The following is a 17675-nucleotide window of genomic DNA, read 5'->3' on the forward strand; positions in this document are numbered from 1 at the left end:
TCAAGCTTTGGGTATGCCTCCCCTACAGATAATCTCTCTCTCCAGACTAGATATCAAGGACTCTAGATACCACCAGAAATTTCTGTTACCCTTGGCTTGCTGAGGAAAAAAAAAGTCCAAACATGGTTTCGCATTTTAAAAGATATCTCCAGTTTCTGCTGTTCATTTCTGTACAGGCATGCAGCACCAGCAGCAAACATTAAATGTCAAGGATCTCTGTTCTTCAGATTTTTCTATAGAGTCTGAAAGCTACTCTTAATCAAGTTTCTAGAGAGGAGAAAAATGAGTTAGATGAAGCCAAAAGAATGACCTTATTCCTTTAAAATCCAGCCCATGGTCATGCTTATGGAGCTGAGCAGCTGTGCGGCTGGCAGAGAGAAAATACTGAAATGAAACACTCATGGTACTCTCCCTTCCCCCACTCACGCCTGCAGAGCCCCATCCAATTATTGCACAAAAAGTCTTTTCTTATAAACTTCTCTCCCTTCTACTTCTGTCTCCATCTTCGTTGGGAAGAAATAGCACTAGTGATGGAATGTACACAGCTCTGCAAATATATTCATGAGAAAATGCTTTGACGCCTACACACTCCCCAGCTCCCTCAGCACACACATGCACTAGGGAACAGGGATGCACAGAGAAAGTGATAGATGTCTGTGGTTTTCCAACTCAGGCAAACTGCAAGGCCCTCTCAAAACAGGCAGCAAGATTCAGGAAGACAGACTCCTAACTGTCTCTCATTCATTGAACCATAAATTGAATAATTAATCCAACAACCATTAATCGATCATTTAAGACGTGAAGCAGAAGAAATACAGAAATAAACAGAGCCGTATATGGTGCAGTGTTTGAGAGCCGGGACTTTGGAGTCACAAGTCCAAAGGTTTGACTGCTGCTCCCATCACTTGGTTGTGTAACCTTAAAGCAAGCTACTAACCTATCTGAGCCTGTTCCTATTCCTAAAATGGAGATGATAATATCTACTGTAAAAAGTGATATAATCCTAACAGCAGCCCCCTCTGTGAACTCTCAAATTCCTTCTCCCCTTGGTTTCTTCTTCATGTTTCTCCCTCCTCTTGCTCCTCTAAGGTCCCTCCTCAGTCTCAGTCACTTTTCCACCTTCTTTACTCTTTCCTCAAAGCCTTCATTCACACTCCAATTTCAGGAGATACAAAATAAGCGAGGCATAGAAGAAGTGAGGGTCATACTCCTCCTCTCCACCTCACCCTGCTTACTTTCTGAAGCAGGAGGTAACAGATCATTCGTCTTCATCTTATAATGGGTTGGGGTTCCCAGACAGAAATGCTGCTTCTGTGGCAGCCATATCTAATCGCAGCCTGGTCACATTAGGGAGCCCACGATGACAGGCACTCAATACTCCCCATACTACCAGACAGCAACAGTGCAATTTCTTCATCTCAACTCAGTACGGAGCCAGGGATAGGTCTGGTCTAAAGATCTTTCCTTGGGATTCTACTAAATAGCGCATTTCCTGCCATGCAGGAACCCCTTAGTTGCAGTTCCTGGCCCCTGTCACTAGAATAAACAACAGGCATTTCTCTGCAACATTAAGCACAATTCTGGACCGGCCAAAAAAGAAAAAAAAAAATTGTTATTTTTGTCTCTCCAGGCCTTAATCTTTAAAATCAGTGTCTTTGGGGCCAGCCCAGTGGCACAATGGTTAAGTTCACACATTCCGCTTCAGTCGCCCAGGGTTTGCCAGTTCGGATCCCAGGTGCAGACGTGGCACCGCTTGGCAAGCCATGCTGTGGTAGGCGTCCCACATATAAAGCAGAGGAAGATGGGCACGGATGTTAGCTCAGGGCCAGTCTTCCTCAGCAAAAAGAGGAGGATTGGCAGTAGTTAGCTCAGGGCTAACCTTCCTCAAAAAAAAAAAAAGAAAGAAAGAAGAAAAAGAAATAAATCAAATCAAATCAGTACCTTGAATGGTCTCTAGTATTTCTTCTAAATCAGCATTCTGGAATTCTAAAGTCAAACTATTTAGCTACCATATATCAGGATTCAAAAATTCTGCACAAGTTACTCTTCAGGTCCTAATTGTAGTCATGCATTGCTTGACGATGGGGATACATTCTGAGAAATGTGTCATTAGGTGATTTCGTCATCGTGCAAACATCATAGAGTGCACTTAGACAAACTTAGATTGTACAGCCTACTACCCACTTAGGCTACATGGTACTAATCTTATGGGACCACCGTCGTATATGGAGTCCATCGTTGACCAAAATGTCCTTAGGCAGTGCACGACTATACATACAATCCTCTGCAATTTAATTTGAAGTCGTATACTTTATCCTAATGGCAATGAAGACCAGCTGGTTCTAATGCTCCATAAACTGTTAAAATCATCATGTTCTATACTTGCAGAGCATTATCATCACCTCTTTATCTTCCTGTCTCTGCATCAACATTCATTCACTAAATACTCCCATGCAGAATGCATACAAGGTGTACCATACTGATAGTGGCTCTCCTCTTGGTTCCTGCAGTCAGCCCTTTAATCATTTTTGGGTATACAGTTTTCCTCTGAAGCTTCTCCAAGTTCTTGACATCCTCAAGCTGAAGTCCGGAACTGGAGAAAATACTAACCAAAGAACGTATAACACACGCACACACTCTCTCCCTTTCTCTGAGGGCTCTTCGAGGGTAGGCAATGGATGTACTCTGTATTGTTTGGTGTTCAGTGTATTGTGAAGACTAAACAAATATTAAAACAACAACAAGCACAACCACATTGCTGCTATAATTTCAGTTTTGGATTCGGTGGTTGTGGGGAGGAAATCTCCTGCTCACTCACATGATTTTTCATCTGGAAAAGCTACAAGTGTTTCAGCCAAATAACAGACCATTTCAAAAGAAAGATTCCCAGGAGAATAGGAGCAATTGCTTTCCACAAAGGGCTGGGCAGCTTTTTGTTCCTGGATGTGCTTGCTGTTGACTCAGTCTGCACTTGTTTTGACAGCCACTTACAGTCCTTGGTGGGTAAAGCTGAGCTAATGATCCTCATGGAAAGTTTTACAAACACACAATCACCCAAACACAATACGCTTGAGCAGAGGACTCCCGCTCCAACAGATGGTCCTGACCAGGAGGAAGGGAGGGCAGTGAATTTTCCAAGTGGAGCATGCTGATCTGATAAGGGATCATAACCAGATTCAAAGAAGAGATTTTCAAATCCAGTACAGCTCTTAGAAGCATGGGCCTCACGCCTCTTGCGCTGTGATAGTGGTAATCACAACCAGGACCCAAGGCACAGCACTCATGACCTCACTTATTCAACTCCTATTGCCAAGCCCTGGGCTGGGCCCTTTACATAATTATTTCATTTCCTCCTCACAATAACTCCAGTGGAAGAAACCAGGACTCAGAGAGGTTCAGTAACTTATCCAAAGTAAGACAGCTAATAAGCGGCTGTGCTTGAATTCAAATCCAGCTCTAGCTTCAGAGGAGAAGTAGTAACTTTAATATAGATTCAAGCCAGATAAAATATAGGTCAATGTTGAAGAAAAGCCTTGGCTGCAAGTCCATTCTCCGTCCTCTTCCCCTGTTCTCCATCTCTTTCTTTTCCTATATCCCTCTTTCTTTTTTTTTATCCCTTTTTATACTATAGTGTAGTGAAGAATATAAACTTTGCATTCAGATGATCCTGTGTTCAAATCTAAGACGCATTTCTTAGTGTGTGACTTGGGCAGATCATGTAACCTCTCTAAGCCTAAATTTCCTCAACCATAAAAGAAGAGTAACATCTTCTACCTTTTAGGTTGTTGAAGGGATTAAATCAGATAATGCATATAAAGAGATGACCAGGTCACTAGTAGACTAAATGGGAATTTCTTTTTTTTTTTAAAGATTGGCACCTGAGCTAACATCTATTACAAATCTTTTTTTCTTCTTCTTCTTCTCCCCAAAGCCCCCCAGTACATGGTTGTATATTCTAGTTGTAGGTCCTTCTAGTTCTGCTATGTGGGACGCTGCCTCAGTATGGCTTGATGAGTGGTGCTAGATCCACACCCAGGATCTGAAACGGCGAAACCCTGGGCCGCCAAAGCAGAGCATGCAAACTTAACCATGGAGCTGGCCCCTAAATGGGAATTTTTTAACTTCAACAGTCAGTGAGGCCTGGTGGAAAGGGCATACAATCTAGAGTTTGGCAGTCTTGGATTTGAATCTCTGCTGCACCACTCACTGGCTAAGTGATCTGAGCAAGTCTTGTAAACTTTCTGTGCCTCAGTTTCCTTATCTATGGATAAGGAAATGGAGTAAATAACAGATTTACTAGATTTGGGGAGACAATCCAATGAAATGATAAACATTTAGAATCTATAGATATTTAACAAATAAAGCTGCCTCTCAGTAGCACTTGCAGTAGCTGACATGGAGGCCCATGTTTGTTGACACCTGATCTATTTACTCAAGTGTGTCAGCACTGAGGACTAGGAAGTGCTAAAGCACTAAGGAATTTAATCTTGAACCTATCTTTTGAGGCTGTAAAATAAACATAAGAAGAGGGAGGTAGAACGGTGCAATGCAATGAAAAGACCAGCACAGGAAGCACGGGCCCAGCCCTGCCGGGGCATTAACTGCCTGTTTAACCCCATATAAGTCATACAGCTGTATCTGGAACATGAGGGGGTTGGCGTAGATTAGTGGGCAGCGTCTGGAAACATTTTTGATTGTCACAATTGGGCTTGCTACTGGCATCGAGTAGGGAGAGGTCAGGGATGCTGCTAAACACCTACAATGTGTAGGAAAGACCCCCCCACAACAAAGAATTATCTGGCCAAAATATCAATAGTGCTGAGGTTGAGAAACGCTGGCCTAGATGACGGCTAAGTTCCCTTTGAACTCTAATATTCTCAGAAACTAGGATGAGGCAGCACCAACACCAAATTGGTGACATTCTTGTCAACATCTGTCAAGCAATAACTTATGATGTTGCTCAAAATCCCCCTGAGGCCAGTGGGGGGAAATTTTCCCTCAGATATTTGGGTATTCTGAAATCAGTGCCATACTTCTGAGGGTGATAATAGCCCTTCCTTCACAACAGGAAGAGACTCAGGGATGAAAGAGGCACAGTCCTCCAGGGACTTGGTCCCTCACTCTTTGCAATTAGAATCAGTTCTTCCAATTCATGAGATTCCTTTGGGCAAGAAGATGATTTAAATAAGTCTGAAGTGGAGCTGGCCCGGTGGCGCAGCAGTTAAGTTCGCACGTTCTGCTTCGGCAGTCCTGGGGTTTGCCGGTTCGGATCCCGGGTGCGGACATGGCATCGCTTGGCAAGCCATGCTGGGGTAGGCGTCCCACATATGAAGTAGAGGAAGGTGGGCATGGATGTGAGCTCAGGGCCAGTCTTCCTTGGCAAAAAGAGGTGGATTGGCAGCAGTTAGTTCAGGGCTAATCTTCCTCAGAAAAAAAAATAGTAAGTCTGAATCAATGTTGAAATGAGATATGATACACACAACAGAAGAGATGAATCTCAAATACATCACGCTAAGTGAAAGGAGCCAGACCCAAAAGGCTACATACTGTTTTATTACATTTATATGACATTCTGGAGCAGACAAAACTGTAGGGACAGAAAACAGATCAGTAGTTGCCAGGGGCCAGGAGGAAGGAGAACAGTTTGATTACTAAGGAACATGAAGGAGTTTGGGGGATGATGCACTGTTTTATACACTGATTGTAGCATAAACTCATAGAGCTGTACACTAAAAAGGTGAGTTTTACTGTATCTAAATTATCCTTCAATAATACTGACCCCTCTCCCCCCACCTCCCAAGATATGATCACAAATGCTGTACAGAGGATTGCTGTACTTTGGGAGAAGATGAACTGGGTGACATCTAAATTCTTTTCCACCCCAAGTCCTATGATTTTATGACAATCTGCCTCTCCTACTGCTGGTGACCTCAGAGCCATAGTGATTAGGGTTAAGTTTAGGCTCCAATTTCTGTGTTAAAGCGATGAGTCTCTGACTGAATCATGTGGATTATCAGTCTTGGCACCATTCTGGGATCTCTGGCCCTACTCCAGTCTGTGGCAGAGGCTCTTTTCCTTCTCCCTCCTACCCTGCCTCCCCTTGGGACTGATGAGGGCCTCAGACAACTAATAAACAAGCCAGAATAAACGTCAGGAGATGTTGGTTTTATCTCTCTGCACAGGCTTCCTGTCCAAATCCCATTTGATCTTTCCACTGAACTTCAAATCAGGCAAAAAAATAAGAATCATATTTATGAATTCCCCTCCTCTATGGACTTCTGGGCTTTCACTAGATTATTTTTATTTTTATTTTTTTTATTTTATTTATTTTTTTTTTTGAGGAAGATTACCCCTGAGTTAACATCTACTGCCAAACCTCCTCTTTTTGCCGAGGAAGACTGGCTCTGAGGTAACATCTGTGCCCCTCTTCCTCTATTTTATATGTAGGACACCTACCACAGCATGGCTTGATTAACAGTGCATAGATCTGTGCCCAAGATCCAAACAGGTGAACCACAGGCCGCCAAAGCAGAGGGCGCGAACTTAACTGCTGCGCCACCAGGCGGGACCCTAGATTTATTTTTATTTTTTATTGTTTTTGCTGAGGAAGATTTTCCCTGAGCTAACATCCATGCCAATCTTCCTCTATTTTTTTTTTAATATGTGGGTCACCAGCACAGCATGGCTACTAAGAGAGCGGTGTAGATCCAGGCCTGGGAACTGAACCTGGGCCGCCAAAGCGGAGTGTGCCAAACTGAACCACTAGGCCACTGGGGCCAGCCCTCACTAGATTATTTTTATATGCTTAAGCGACATAAATGTAAAATGTGAGCCTCACTGAACCACTAGGCCACCGGGGCGGCCCTCACTAGATTATTTTTATATGCTTAAGCTACATAAATGTAAAATGTGAGCCTCACACCAAAATCATATTCAAGCTTGTCAATACATATAGATAGATACAGATATGTCATTTTGTTTTGTTTACACACATATGCATACCTCCCCGATTACTGATCTATCAAATGTTACACAAAATAGTGAATTTTTCTTATGCACAGAACAGCCCTAAGTATGCTACGGCCAGCGAGGACTGAAATAACCATCAGAATGCTCACACTTTCTGCTAATGGACCACTGTCTTCTACTCCACAAATAGTGTCACAACTGTGAACTGCTGTAGGAGTCCCATCCTCTTATTTGAAAGTCAGCTCCTTTCCTGGCTCTTCTTGGAGGATCTCAGTAGAACAGTTACAAAGACCAGTAACCTGATACCTCATACATGCTTGAAAGCTGGGATAAAAATCAAGGACCACGAGGCAAGCCTAGACCTGCCAGTGCCCTCCTATTCCAAATGACCGAGAAGACTTGGTAGGGGCCAGGTAACGTCCACACTGCCCTTTTCTGCTGAGCATTTCCAGCGAACACATTGTGACTACCAAAGTGGGGGGCTCATATTACAACAGAAGGGGCCCAGTAGTCTAGGGTCTTGTTTCCACATGTTCCCCTCAGAAGGGAAGAATGGGAGAATTACACTTCCAGGGTTTAGAACTATCTGATCATCTTCAGAATTCTGCATCGGCAGAAGATCAGTACTGTCCCCTAAGTCACCAAACAATAATGTTGTTCCTTTGACATAATTAAAACAAGTTTCACAAAAGACTAAAATACTTAGCAAAAAATAGTTTGGCATTTTAAACAAATGTATATAGACTGATAGGCAATGCCTGTCCAGGGTTGCCCCCCTCCCAAATATTTCCATTTCCAATGGTATTCCCTAAGCACATATTCCTGTAGTGTTTTCTTTCATATGTAAGTATGATGACACTGGCCCATGAAATGTCAAATAAATGATTTTTCTAATTTTAGGGATGGACATTCACAGAGAATACTCTGGTAGCGGCTAGAGCGAGGGCTAATGTCTGTGGCCATAGAACCGAATGAGCCAAGGCTTGCTGGCCATGATGGGACTAAATGCATGACCTTCGACAGTGCTCAGACCAGGACAATGCTGCTGCTTCACAGAAACAGACAGAAGTCCTCTAGACCCACCTGGCCAGATCTGCTGCCTCAGAAACTTGTGAGAGAGTTAAGCAAAACCACCAGACACAGGAAAGGTGACCAACTGCGTTAGTTGTCAAAGGCTTGGCTGATCCTCTTAGATCAACAGAAGATCAATTCTCAGCAGATCAATAGAATTTACCTCTTACATCTTTGCAGGCTGGCAGACGAGGTGTCTAGCCCTTTTACACTCAGCCTAGAAGCACAAGCACAAGTCTAAGGCTCAAAGAAGATACTAGCCTCTAGGATTCCTGGGCCCTTCTGCTGTATACAACACAAGGCCAAGTTTGAGGTGAGCCCATCCACCTACCACAGGAGCAGAACACTACCTGAACTAACTTGTACCCACCTGAATCAAGCCTAAACGGACACTAGCCAACTTCCATGCCCTGAGCAAGAAGTCTTTTCCCATGTCCTTTGCTCTTTCTGCAACTGATATTTCTTACCACCTCTTCTCAGATCAAAACATCATTAGTTTATGACCAAACTATCTTAAGAAATAGCCAGGGCCCAGGTTGCATGTTAATTTCCCAATAATGATCCACATATGAAGAACTGAGGAGAGTGAAGGAAAAATGACATTACCACATCCTGAGAAGCATACTGGGGATCCTCTGGGTTGACTGACCAGTAGCAGTAATCAAAGCCGAATGCCATGACCTTCTCCCGGGAGTCACCAAAGCCATCTGGTCGACTGTCAACCTAAAATCAAACACAGGATCCAGTGTCTTTCTTCTCTATTATATCAGAATCTGGCCAGTGGCACTTGATTCCTCTCTGCTGTAGCTAGAGAGACTTGGACTGGTCATGAGAATCTTTATGATATCTACTTGAAAAAGACGAAAAGTAACCTTAGGGGGCCAGCCTTCTGGCCAAGTGGTTAAGTTCACACGCTCTGCTTTAGCGGCCCAGTGTTTCACCAGTTTGGATGCTGGGCACGGACCTAGCACCACTCATCAGGCCATGCTGAGGTGGCATCCCACGTGCCACAACTAGAAGGACCCACAACTAAAATATACAACTATGTACTGGGGGGCTTTGGAGAGAAGGAAAATAAAAAATAAATAAAACCCTTAAAAAAAAAGTAACCTTTGTCCCCATCTCATTAAGTACAAATAAAGTGCCAGAGAATTAAATTTGTCTGTCTGTCATACTACCATATATCTGCCTATGTATGAACCAACCATATGAGAACAGCTTGGGAGAGAAAGTCCTTCCCTCTCTGGGCATCTACTTATCACTATCATTCTTCTGCTAAGTATTTCTGTACAGGTTACTGGGAGTGTATGAGTAGTTCAGTCCCTGGGCCTGACAGGCTCTATCAAGCAAAGGCTTTCACAGAGGTCCCTGGGTAATCACCCTCAGTGAATTAGGAAGCACACTGGACAGAAGAGCTAGGACCAATCCAACTGCCCAAGGTAGATGATGGTAAAGCCAGAGCTCAGAACTGCACTAACCTCCAGGTACTGGGGAGATGGCATTACTCCCAGAAATGTCTTCTCTTACTATTTAAAATTTAGACTCTGGACAGCGAGAGACAACTCCTACCACTAGCCACCATAAACTACAGTAGAAAGAGTCCTTCAGAATGACTAAGAGATTCTTAGTGGATAACTGACCTCAGGGAAGGAAGCAACTAGCGAGGTGTGCAGGGGGCAGATTCAAGTTTGATCTTGGCCAGGATTCATTCTTAAGAACCAAAAATATGAGCTCTCAGAACAAAGCAGCTGAAGTGATTAGGCAACAGAGATATAAATAAGAGACAACAGAGAATAAAAGGTCTTTTGTCCCGGGGAGCTCCTGCTGAAAGTCCAGCAGGTCTCGTTCTCTTTTAGTAGAGAGCTATTGACAAAAGGAAACAGATTACATCACAGGAGCAACACGGGAGTGGGCATGGCTGGGAGGCCTGGGGTCCAGATAACCCTCACTCTTGCAAGTTGGCTTCCTCAGCTCTCAGGAATGCTGAATACCACCTGCAAGCTGACGATGGCAGCAGTCCCATGGCCAGCTTCCCTGTCTCTCTCAACTCCCCAAGGCCCAAAAAGAAAGAATCCCTTCCACTTCCACTGGCCTGGTAAACGGGGAAGTGGGATGGAGGAAATTAGTCCTAGGAGGGGGTGGGGGTGGGGGAGGAAGTTCCTAGTATTTGTGCAATTGTGACTCAAAGGTCAGTCAGATCTGTGAAAGAGAATTTGTAGCAAGACTCAGGTTAGTGACTGACTCCCTTCTGGGGTCTAAAGGCTCTTATTTGGACCTCATTATGGCCAAAAGGAATCCTGCATTAGCAGATGCATATTAAAATCCTTAGTAATACTTCTACATGAAGTGATATCAAATGAGAGGCTTGGGACAAAGCCTAACTGGTTGGTCAGATGAGTTAAATTTACCCATGGATTGTACCCAGTATGATTTAAGCTGGCCGTGGTCCACATAACATCCCTTGTGTTTCCTTTCAAATAAGTTAACTGACCAGTTTCCAAAACAGCTGCACCCTATTTGATAAAACTTGGGCTGCAGCAGCCACAACCCCTGTGATTCTTTCCTGCTTTATTTTTATATTTTCTTTGTGGGTGGTCAAAGCTCTCCCCACAATTCCCCTTATATGCCCTTCCCTCTGCCACTACTCCACTCGAAACACATTCACATACCCACTTGCACCCCAGAAGCCCCCGTAATAATACTAGCTTCTCAGTGAAAAGAAAAAGGAAAACAATTTCCGGCTTACCTTTAAATTCCTGATTTTTGCCACTTTGCCATCAATTTCCACAATAATTCTTCCCCCTTCTTTGGTCTCCCTAGAAATAAGACCCAAACCCATATGAGAAGAAACGTTGCTTTTTTCTTTTTTCTTAATCAAGAAAAGAGAAGCTGAGACCAGTACTATTGGGATAAAATGTTTCCCTATCCCTCTCTCCATAACTGGGGCCTGTTTCCACAAATAGCTTGAAGCACCAAATCAAGCAGCCCCCTAGCTAACACGCTTCTCTGGATCGTTAGAATTTGGCTCTGGAACAGCTAATAGTTACCATTATTGAGCACCCTCTATGTGCTGGGCACTGCGTTAGGTACAGAACATATTGTTCTTCATCTTATGCAATCCTCCTAACGCCTCCTGATATAGCTTCCTAACATATCTTCATTTTTACAGATGGAAGGCTAAAGCTGAGAGAAATTATGTAACTTGTCCAAGGTCACACAGCTCACAGTGACAGAGCTGGGATTTAAATCTAGATTCGTCTGACCACAAAGCCTGGGCTCTTAACTATACTTTAGAAAGCAGGCTTGGAAATCCTGGAGAGCATCCTTGGCTCAGCACACAATATGGCATCACCTCTCATTTTTTCCGAGATTTTGAGCACAAACAGTAATGAAAAGGGTTTTGGAGTCCTCTCTGTTGAGATCCTAAGAACAGATTTCCCAAATCCTTCCTTATATCTTCCTAAATTGGGATGAGAACCAAGATCCTTATGAATCTTCCTATATTGGAGTTATGTAGTAACATTGCTAACAACTAACCAAACCCCCAAATTCACTTTAAAGGCTTAATCCAAGGGACCCAGATACCTGAAGCCCAAAATGAATGGAATATACCCCATTCTAGATGTGAAATCCTTTTTCATAACATAAAGAGCTTTAGCTAAAGTGCTCAAGGCTAGAATGTTAACAGATGAGAATTAAATTCATTAGCACTTTCTCCACTACAATGAGTTATCGATTAAATTACTCCTAGCCTGGCACCTGAAAGTTGAGAAAATACGTTTAGGTCTCATTTTTATCCTTTCTCAGGGTTCCTAGGATGTGACCTTGAGGATTAGGGCGGGAGGGGGGGGCACTTGGTGAGACAGGGGTCTTTAGAGTTAAGATTATTTTTTAAACCTGTCAATGAGTCTGGGATCAAGCCCTGAATAGGAAATTTCCCTCTCTCAGGTAATGACATTTCTATTACTTAAATTTCCTCCAGGCCCTGAGGTTCTTTCAAATTTCATACTAGATAGTACTTACTCTTAGGCCCCCAGGATCATAAAACTGCACCTGCCCTCAGCTCTCATAAGGAAAATCTTTCATCTTTGGTGTTAACATTTTACAAGATAACATTTTTTTTTCTTTTCTGCATTTTAATGTAGGTTTTATTATCCCTCCACCCACTATAAAAGTAATACATAGATTATAGTAAATTTGGACAATAAGAAAAAAAATCATGCAATAACTTTTCCAAATCTATTATCTAATTTTTTGAAGTTTGCCCATTCTTGAGGATTCATCTAGGACTCTTCGGCTCAAAGCAACCAAAAAATAGCATTCTGAACTTGACCACTTATAGAAAGATATGACATGATAAGAGGGTGAAATGCTGCTCCTCCCCTGCTTAGATCACTGCCATTGATGGTTCCAAAATATTCTAAAACAAAATGAGGACAAAAAAACCCTCCACTGGAGAGCTGGCCACACAGAGCTTAATGTAAGTCTACCGTCTTCTACTGAGGAGGAGCCTTACACACGGCAGAGTGGTGCTACAACCACTTGCCTCTGGGTCCTGAATTCTACCAAAAGGCATTTGGTCCTTACGGTTAAAGGTTTTGCACAGGGATAAGCCCTCAGTCACACATTTACTCCTGGGACAGTGTTTCTCAAAGCGTGGCCCACAGGCTACCTACATCAGAATTATGGGAGACAGTGGGGCTAGTTAATTCAAATTCCTGTTAACAAGTTGCCGTACAACAAGCTCCACAGGTGAATTTTATCCATACTATAATTTAAGAACCACTGTCCTAGAGGGGAAAATAACCAAGCCATTACCACTTGTTATCTATTCATTTGTAAAACTTTAAAAAAACAGTCAAATATAGGGAGGAATAAAAATGATTGTTAAAAATTACATAGCTAACACTTTATTGAACACTTAAAAAGAATCAGGCTCTAAGTATTTTTAATGTAGTCTTTCACTAATCTTCATAAAAAACCACTCAAGTTATTTTATAAATTTTTTAAAAAAAGCACAGAAAGGGAATATAGTGTATGAAAAGTAACTTTTTTTCCCCAAGGATTTTACTTTTCCTTTTTCTCCCCAAAGCCCCCTGGTACATAGCTGTGTATTTTTAGTTGTGGGTCCTTCCAGATGCAGCACGTGAGACGCCACCTCAGCATGGCCTGATGAGCGGTGCCATGTCCACGCCCAGGATTCAAACCATCAAAACCCTGGGCCACCAAAGTGGAGCTCACGAACTTAACCACTCTGCCATGGGGCTGGCCCCCCGAAAAGTAACTTTTGACAGGGAAGTGGGGAGCATTCCACAGTCTACAGTATTGGCAGAAGAGAACATGTTCTCTCAATGATGAATGATTTTGGACAGACAAGGGGCAGCATCTCATAATGAGATACGGACTTTCTGATTATGGGAAACAACTGTGAGGTAGAGGGGAGGGCATCAAAACCATTTCCCATATTATCATTTTACTGAGAATCAGTTCTAGTCCTACTGAGCAAACAGGCATTTGATTGAAAAAGAAGTGAAACTTTGCTGTAGTCTCAGGAAGGAGCAGCTTGGTCTGGGGAATCAAATCTTGGCTCTACCTAACTTTACAAGACCATTTTCTCATCTGGAAAAACAAAAAATGGAAGCTTAGGCCAGATGATCTCTAAGATTTCTTCCCAAGTGCAAGATGAAATTCAATGACTTTGTTAATAAGTCTATGCCAACAACTTATTTGAGAGTTGGAACAATCCACATAATCAGCGGATTCCCTACATTCAGATGAGCCTCAGCGAAGATGGTGGAAGTTAAACCCTGGAGCATAGCTACATCTCTGCAGGATTCTGTGAGAAGAGGGGAGTGCTCTCAACTTCTTAGCTGGGGTCACACTGGGTTTATCCATATTTGCTGCCGAATCTGTGCTCCTGAATCTTCAGCCTGCTATAATCTGCTCACTCCTGGATATCTGCAGTGTTGGTTCTACCACTTGCTGCTCAAGGGTCTTAACCTGAGCTCAAAGTAAATAAGCTTTTGGGTCCTTCTTCTCACTTTTGTTTGATATGTTATTCTCTACTGTGGCTGCATATAACTCAATTTCAACAGCATTTTCTTAATTGAATCCATGCTATTATAAATCCCAAGTTCCCAAGGAACTGAGAAGTTACTGTTAGGAGTGGTCAATGTTGTTATCCCGAGAACAGTTCTGCAAAAAGAGGATGTGCCAGAAGCTACCTCCAGAATAGCAGCTGTGCCTGTGAAAACCCCTTAACTCTGACCCACCACATCCAGTAATACAGAAGCCAGATGTCATAAGCTATTTACCCATCTAAACATAGCAGTTCAAGCAGGAGCTGCTTTCCTTCTTTCTTCCTGGTCCCTCTTTTACGATTTTCCTACTTCTCTGTTTTTCTTGTTTCTTTCCCCCATCTCATTTCTTTCCTAATTACTGTCATTTGCATAACTTTTCAATATGACTCCATTTCAGGACAAACAAAAGCCCTGCTAGTACCAAATTTTATTACAGGAGACAATGCCTTTTTTGGCCCTTCTGCCCAATTTGCAAGCCAATTTATGTCCTGGAAATTTTTAAACCTCCCAAATAACTCCAATATGTGCCTCCTGGTCCCAAACCACATTCTGCCAGCTTTATCTCCCATCACTCACCTCCCTCCACATAGCCTCTCTCCAAACAACCAAAACTTTTCTGTTTCCTCACAGCCTGAGTCCTTTTTTCTCAGCGTTCTTACTACATAGAGTGCTCTTTACACCTTCTCCACCTGTCCGCAAACTCTAATCGCACTTTGGAAAAAAGTTCAAACACCAACCCTTCTGTGAAGCCTTTCCTGACTTTCCAAACCTATCAGTGAAAAGGGGAAGAAATTATGTGGGTGGACGCTGGATGCCTCCAGAGCGGAGAGGGGCAGGATCCGATTCACCGAGAAGGAAATGGGTCTGACGACCCCTACTTCACATTTTAGCTGCCGAGCACAGGATGAAACCACGATGTCTCCGGGCCTCAATTTCCCTCTCAAGTCACAATCTGCCTCTCTCCACATCTTCGCAGAGAAACCCACGTGCGCCCAGAAACACGCACAACTCTCAGTCCTCGCAGGTAGTCCAGAGCCACCCAGGAGAGAGGGGACTGCCGGTTCCTCTCCCGGCGCGGAGAGACTTTCCTAGTCCTTCTGAACGTACCCAGTGAGGAAGGCCCAACCCGTGCATCAAGGCTGGAGCCGCGGTCCCTCAAAACCCCTGCTGGCAGGACTCCAGGGACACCGACACAGGACAGTCCCACCCCTGAGGCCATGCAGGAGCCGCTATCCCCCAGGGCACGACGCGAAATCCCGCCCGGGAGTCTCGTCCCGCCAGGCCCTCACAATTTCCGGACGCTGGCCCCTGGGCCACTTTGTGTCTGACTTCTCCGCGCCACAATCACTTGGTGGGAAGCAGGGACCTCGCCGTCCTCTCAGTTCATTTGACGCCTCAGGCGCCCCCTCCCGCCCACACTCACCTCTTGCTGAGGGGCCGGACCCTCACGGCCACCCGCACGTTCGCCATCCCTCCTCCACCGCCCAAGCCCAACAGGTCCGCCCAGCCGCAGCATCCCCGGCTCAAGCCCCAAACCCAGCCGGAGCCCAAGGCGGCCCCGCCCGCCCCACGCGCCTCCCAGGAGGGGCCCGCCCAAGCGCGCGCCGCAGGCCGGCCGGGGCGGGGCCCGAAGAGCCTTGGCCAATCCTGAGCCCCGTGGGCGGGAGAGAGCAGGCCCCGCCCCGTCTACTAAGAACCGGCTTTTGTTCCGTACAGGCCCACTGTCCTATGTCAAGTCAAGTGAAAGCGCGAAGTTTTGGTTAACGCCCGACAGTTTACAAAGCGGTTTGCTAAATACTTTTATTCACTGCGTTGGCTTGAGCTGTCAATTCTGTGGCTAAATTTTAGGAGTAGAAATGAAATGGGGAACACCGACGTTTTTGAGTTCCTAGCAAGGAGCAGTGTTTCTCTTTGCAGAGGCGTTTGGAGTGTGGAGTTTAGAGTCTCACGGGCGAGCTTCTCTCCGTCGCGCTGGTACTTCGTGGCCACCCCTGGCAGCGTTTGTGGTCGCGGAGGGAACGCTGTGGTCAGAACTGGTTTATTAATTTATCCAGGAAATAACTGAGTGCGTAGTGTCAAGTGCGTCCTAACGCGTTGAGGATGCAGTCTCTGCCTATGTGGAAATTAGAATCTACAGGGAAGGGAAAAGAGACAATAAATACATAAATATCTAATATGTCAAATGGTGCTAAGTGCAATTTAAAGAAAAAGCAGGCTAAGGAGTTATGGTAATGGTCTGTGTGTGTGTGTTTATGTATAAGGAAAGGTGCTATTTTATATAGGATCTTCAGGAAAGGCCTCACTGATAAGGTGACACTTGACTAGATTTGGAGAAAGTGAGGGAGGGGGCCAGGCAGTAATCATTTATTTAACAAATATTTATTTCCTAAGTAAATACCTATTATGACAGGTTTTGTTCTAAGCACGAGACATAGCAGTGAAAAAAACAGGCAACCCTCTGACCTCATGCAGCCTGATGAGAGAAACTCACCATAAGTAAAACAACTTAAGTAAAATGTATATCAGGTCAGCTAAGGAGAAAAAAATAAGGCAGGAAAGGGGATAGAAAGTGAGCAGAGAGGGTGTTGAAATTTTAGATTATATGGCCAGAGGAGGCCTCGCTGAGAATGTGACACTTGAGAAAAATCTGAAGGATGTAAAGGGAGAATCATGCTGTTATCCGGAAGAAGAACAATTCCAGACACAGGGAACAGACCAATGGAAAGGGCCTGAAGTTGGAGATAGCCTGGAATGTTGGAGGAACAGCAAGAAAGACAGTGGGAGTGGAATGGAGTGACAGAGGCGGAGAGTCACAGGGTAGCATCAGGCCATGGTACAGCCTTTGGATTTTATTCTAGGGGAGGTGGAAAACCATTGGAAAGGTTTAAGGAAAAAGTAAAATTGTATGATTTATATTATTAAAGGATAATTCTGGCTGCTGTTTTGAGACTAGTCTGAGGAGAGGGTAAAGATGGAATCTCAAGAGAGACTAGTCAGGAGGCTATTTGAGTGCTCCAGTGGTGGTAAGAGAGACATGGTGGTGCCTTTGATTTGTGTGTTAGGTGTGTTCCAATAGCGCTTTACCTGTCCAGTCTCTTCTCTCTCACCTATTTGAAAGTATGCTTCCTTACAGTGGGACAACTGGTTTACAGTTCAGATTCACCTGGAACCCTAGTCTTCTGAATGGCTTCTCTACTCACTGTGTTTGCAGTGAAAATAATCACTGTATTAGGGAAAACAGTATGGAAATTCCTCAAAAAATTAAAAATAGTACTACCTTATGATCCAGCAATCCCTCTTCTGGGTATATATCTGAAGGAAATGAAATCACTATGTTGAAAATATATCTGCACCCCCATGTTCATTGCAGCGCTATTCACAATTAGCCAAGACATGGAAACAACCTAAATGTCCACCAAAGGAAGAATGGATAAAGAAAATGTGATATACATAAAATGGAATACTATTCAGCCATAAAAAAGAGGGAAATCCTGCCTTTTGTGACAACATGGATGGGCATTATGCTAAGTGAAATCACTCAGATAGAGAAAGACA

The 17675-nt window shown here is 43.9% G+C and overlaps 1 protein-coding gene across 5 annotated transcripts in view; it reads right to left on the bottom strand.

Annotated features, from left to right (window-relative positions):
* The window catches only part of STARD9 (StAR related lipid transfer domain containing 9), a 121353-nt gene extending 105657 nt beyond the window's left edge, over positions 1 to 15696 (bottom strand). For 2 of the 5 annotated variants that reach the window (XM_014857294.3, XM_070502894.1), the window contains exons 1-3: positions 15544 to 15696; positions 10787 to 10856; positions 8647 to 8763 (exon numbers count right to left, since the gene is read on the bottom strand). In XM_014857294.3, the coding sequence (XP_014712780.3) occupies positions 8647 to 8763; positions 10787 to 10856; positions 15544 to 15590 (234 nt within the window). In that variant the 5' untranslated portion in view covers positions 15591 to 15696. The remainder of the gene's footprint in view (positions 1 to 8646; positions 8764 to 10786; positions 10857 to 15543) is intronic. The other 3 variants (XM_070502891.1, XM_070502890.1, XM_070502889.1) reach the window with 3 other exon arrangements.
* Between the last annotated feature and the right edge of the window lie 1979 nt (positions 15697 to 17675).

Source organism: Equus asinus, chromosome 2 (genome assembly GCF_041296235.1).
Source record: "Equus asinus isolate D_3611 breed Donkey chromosome 2, EquAss-T2T_v2, whole genome shotgun sequence".
Taxonomy (NCBI): Eukaryota; Metazoa; Chordata; class Mammalia; order Perissodactyla; family Equidae; genus Equus; species Equus asinus.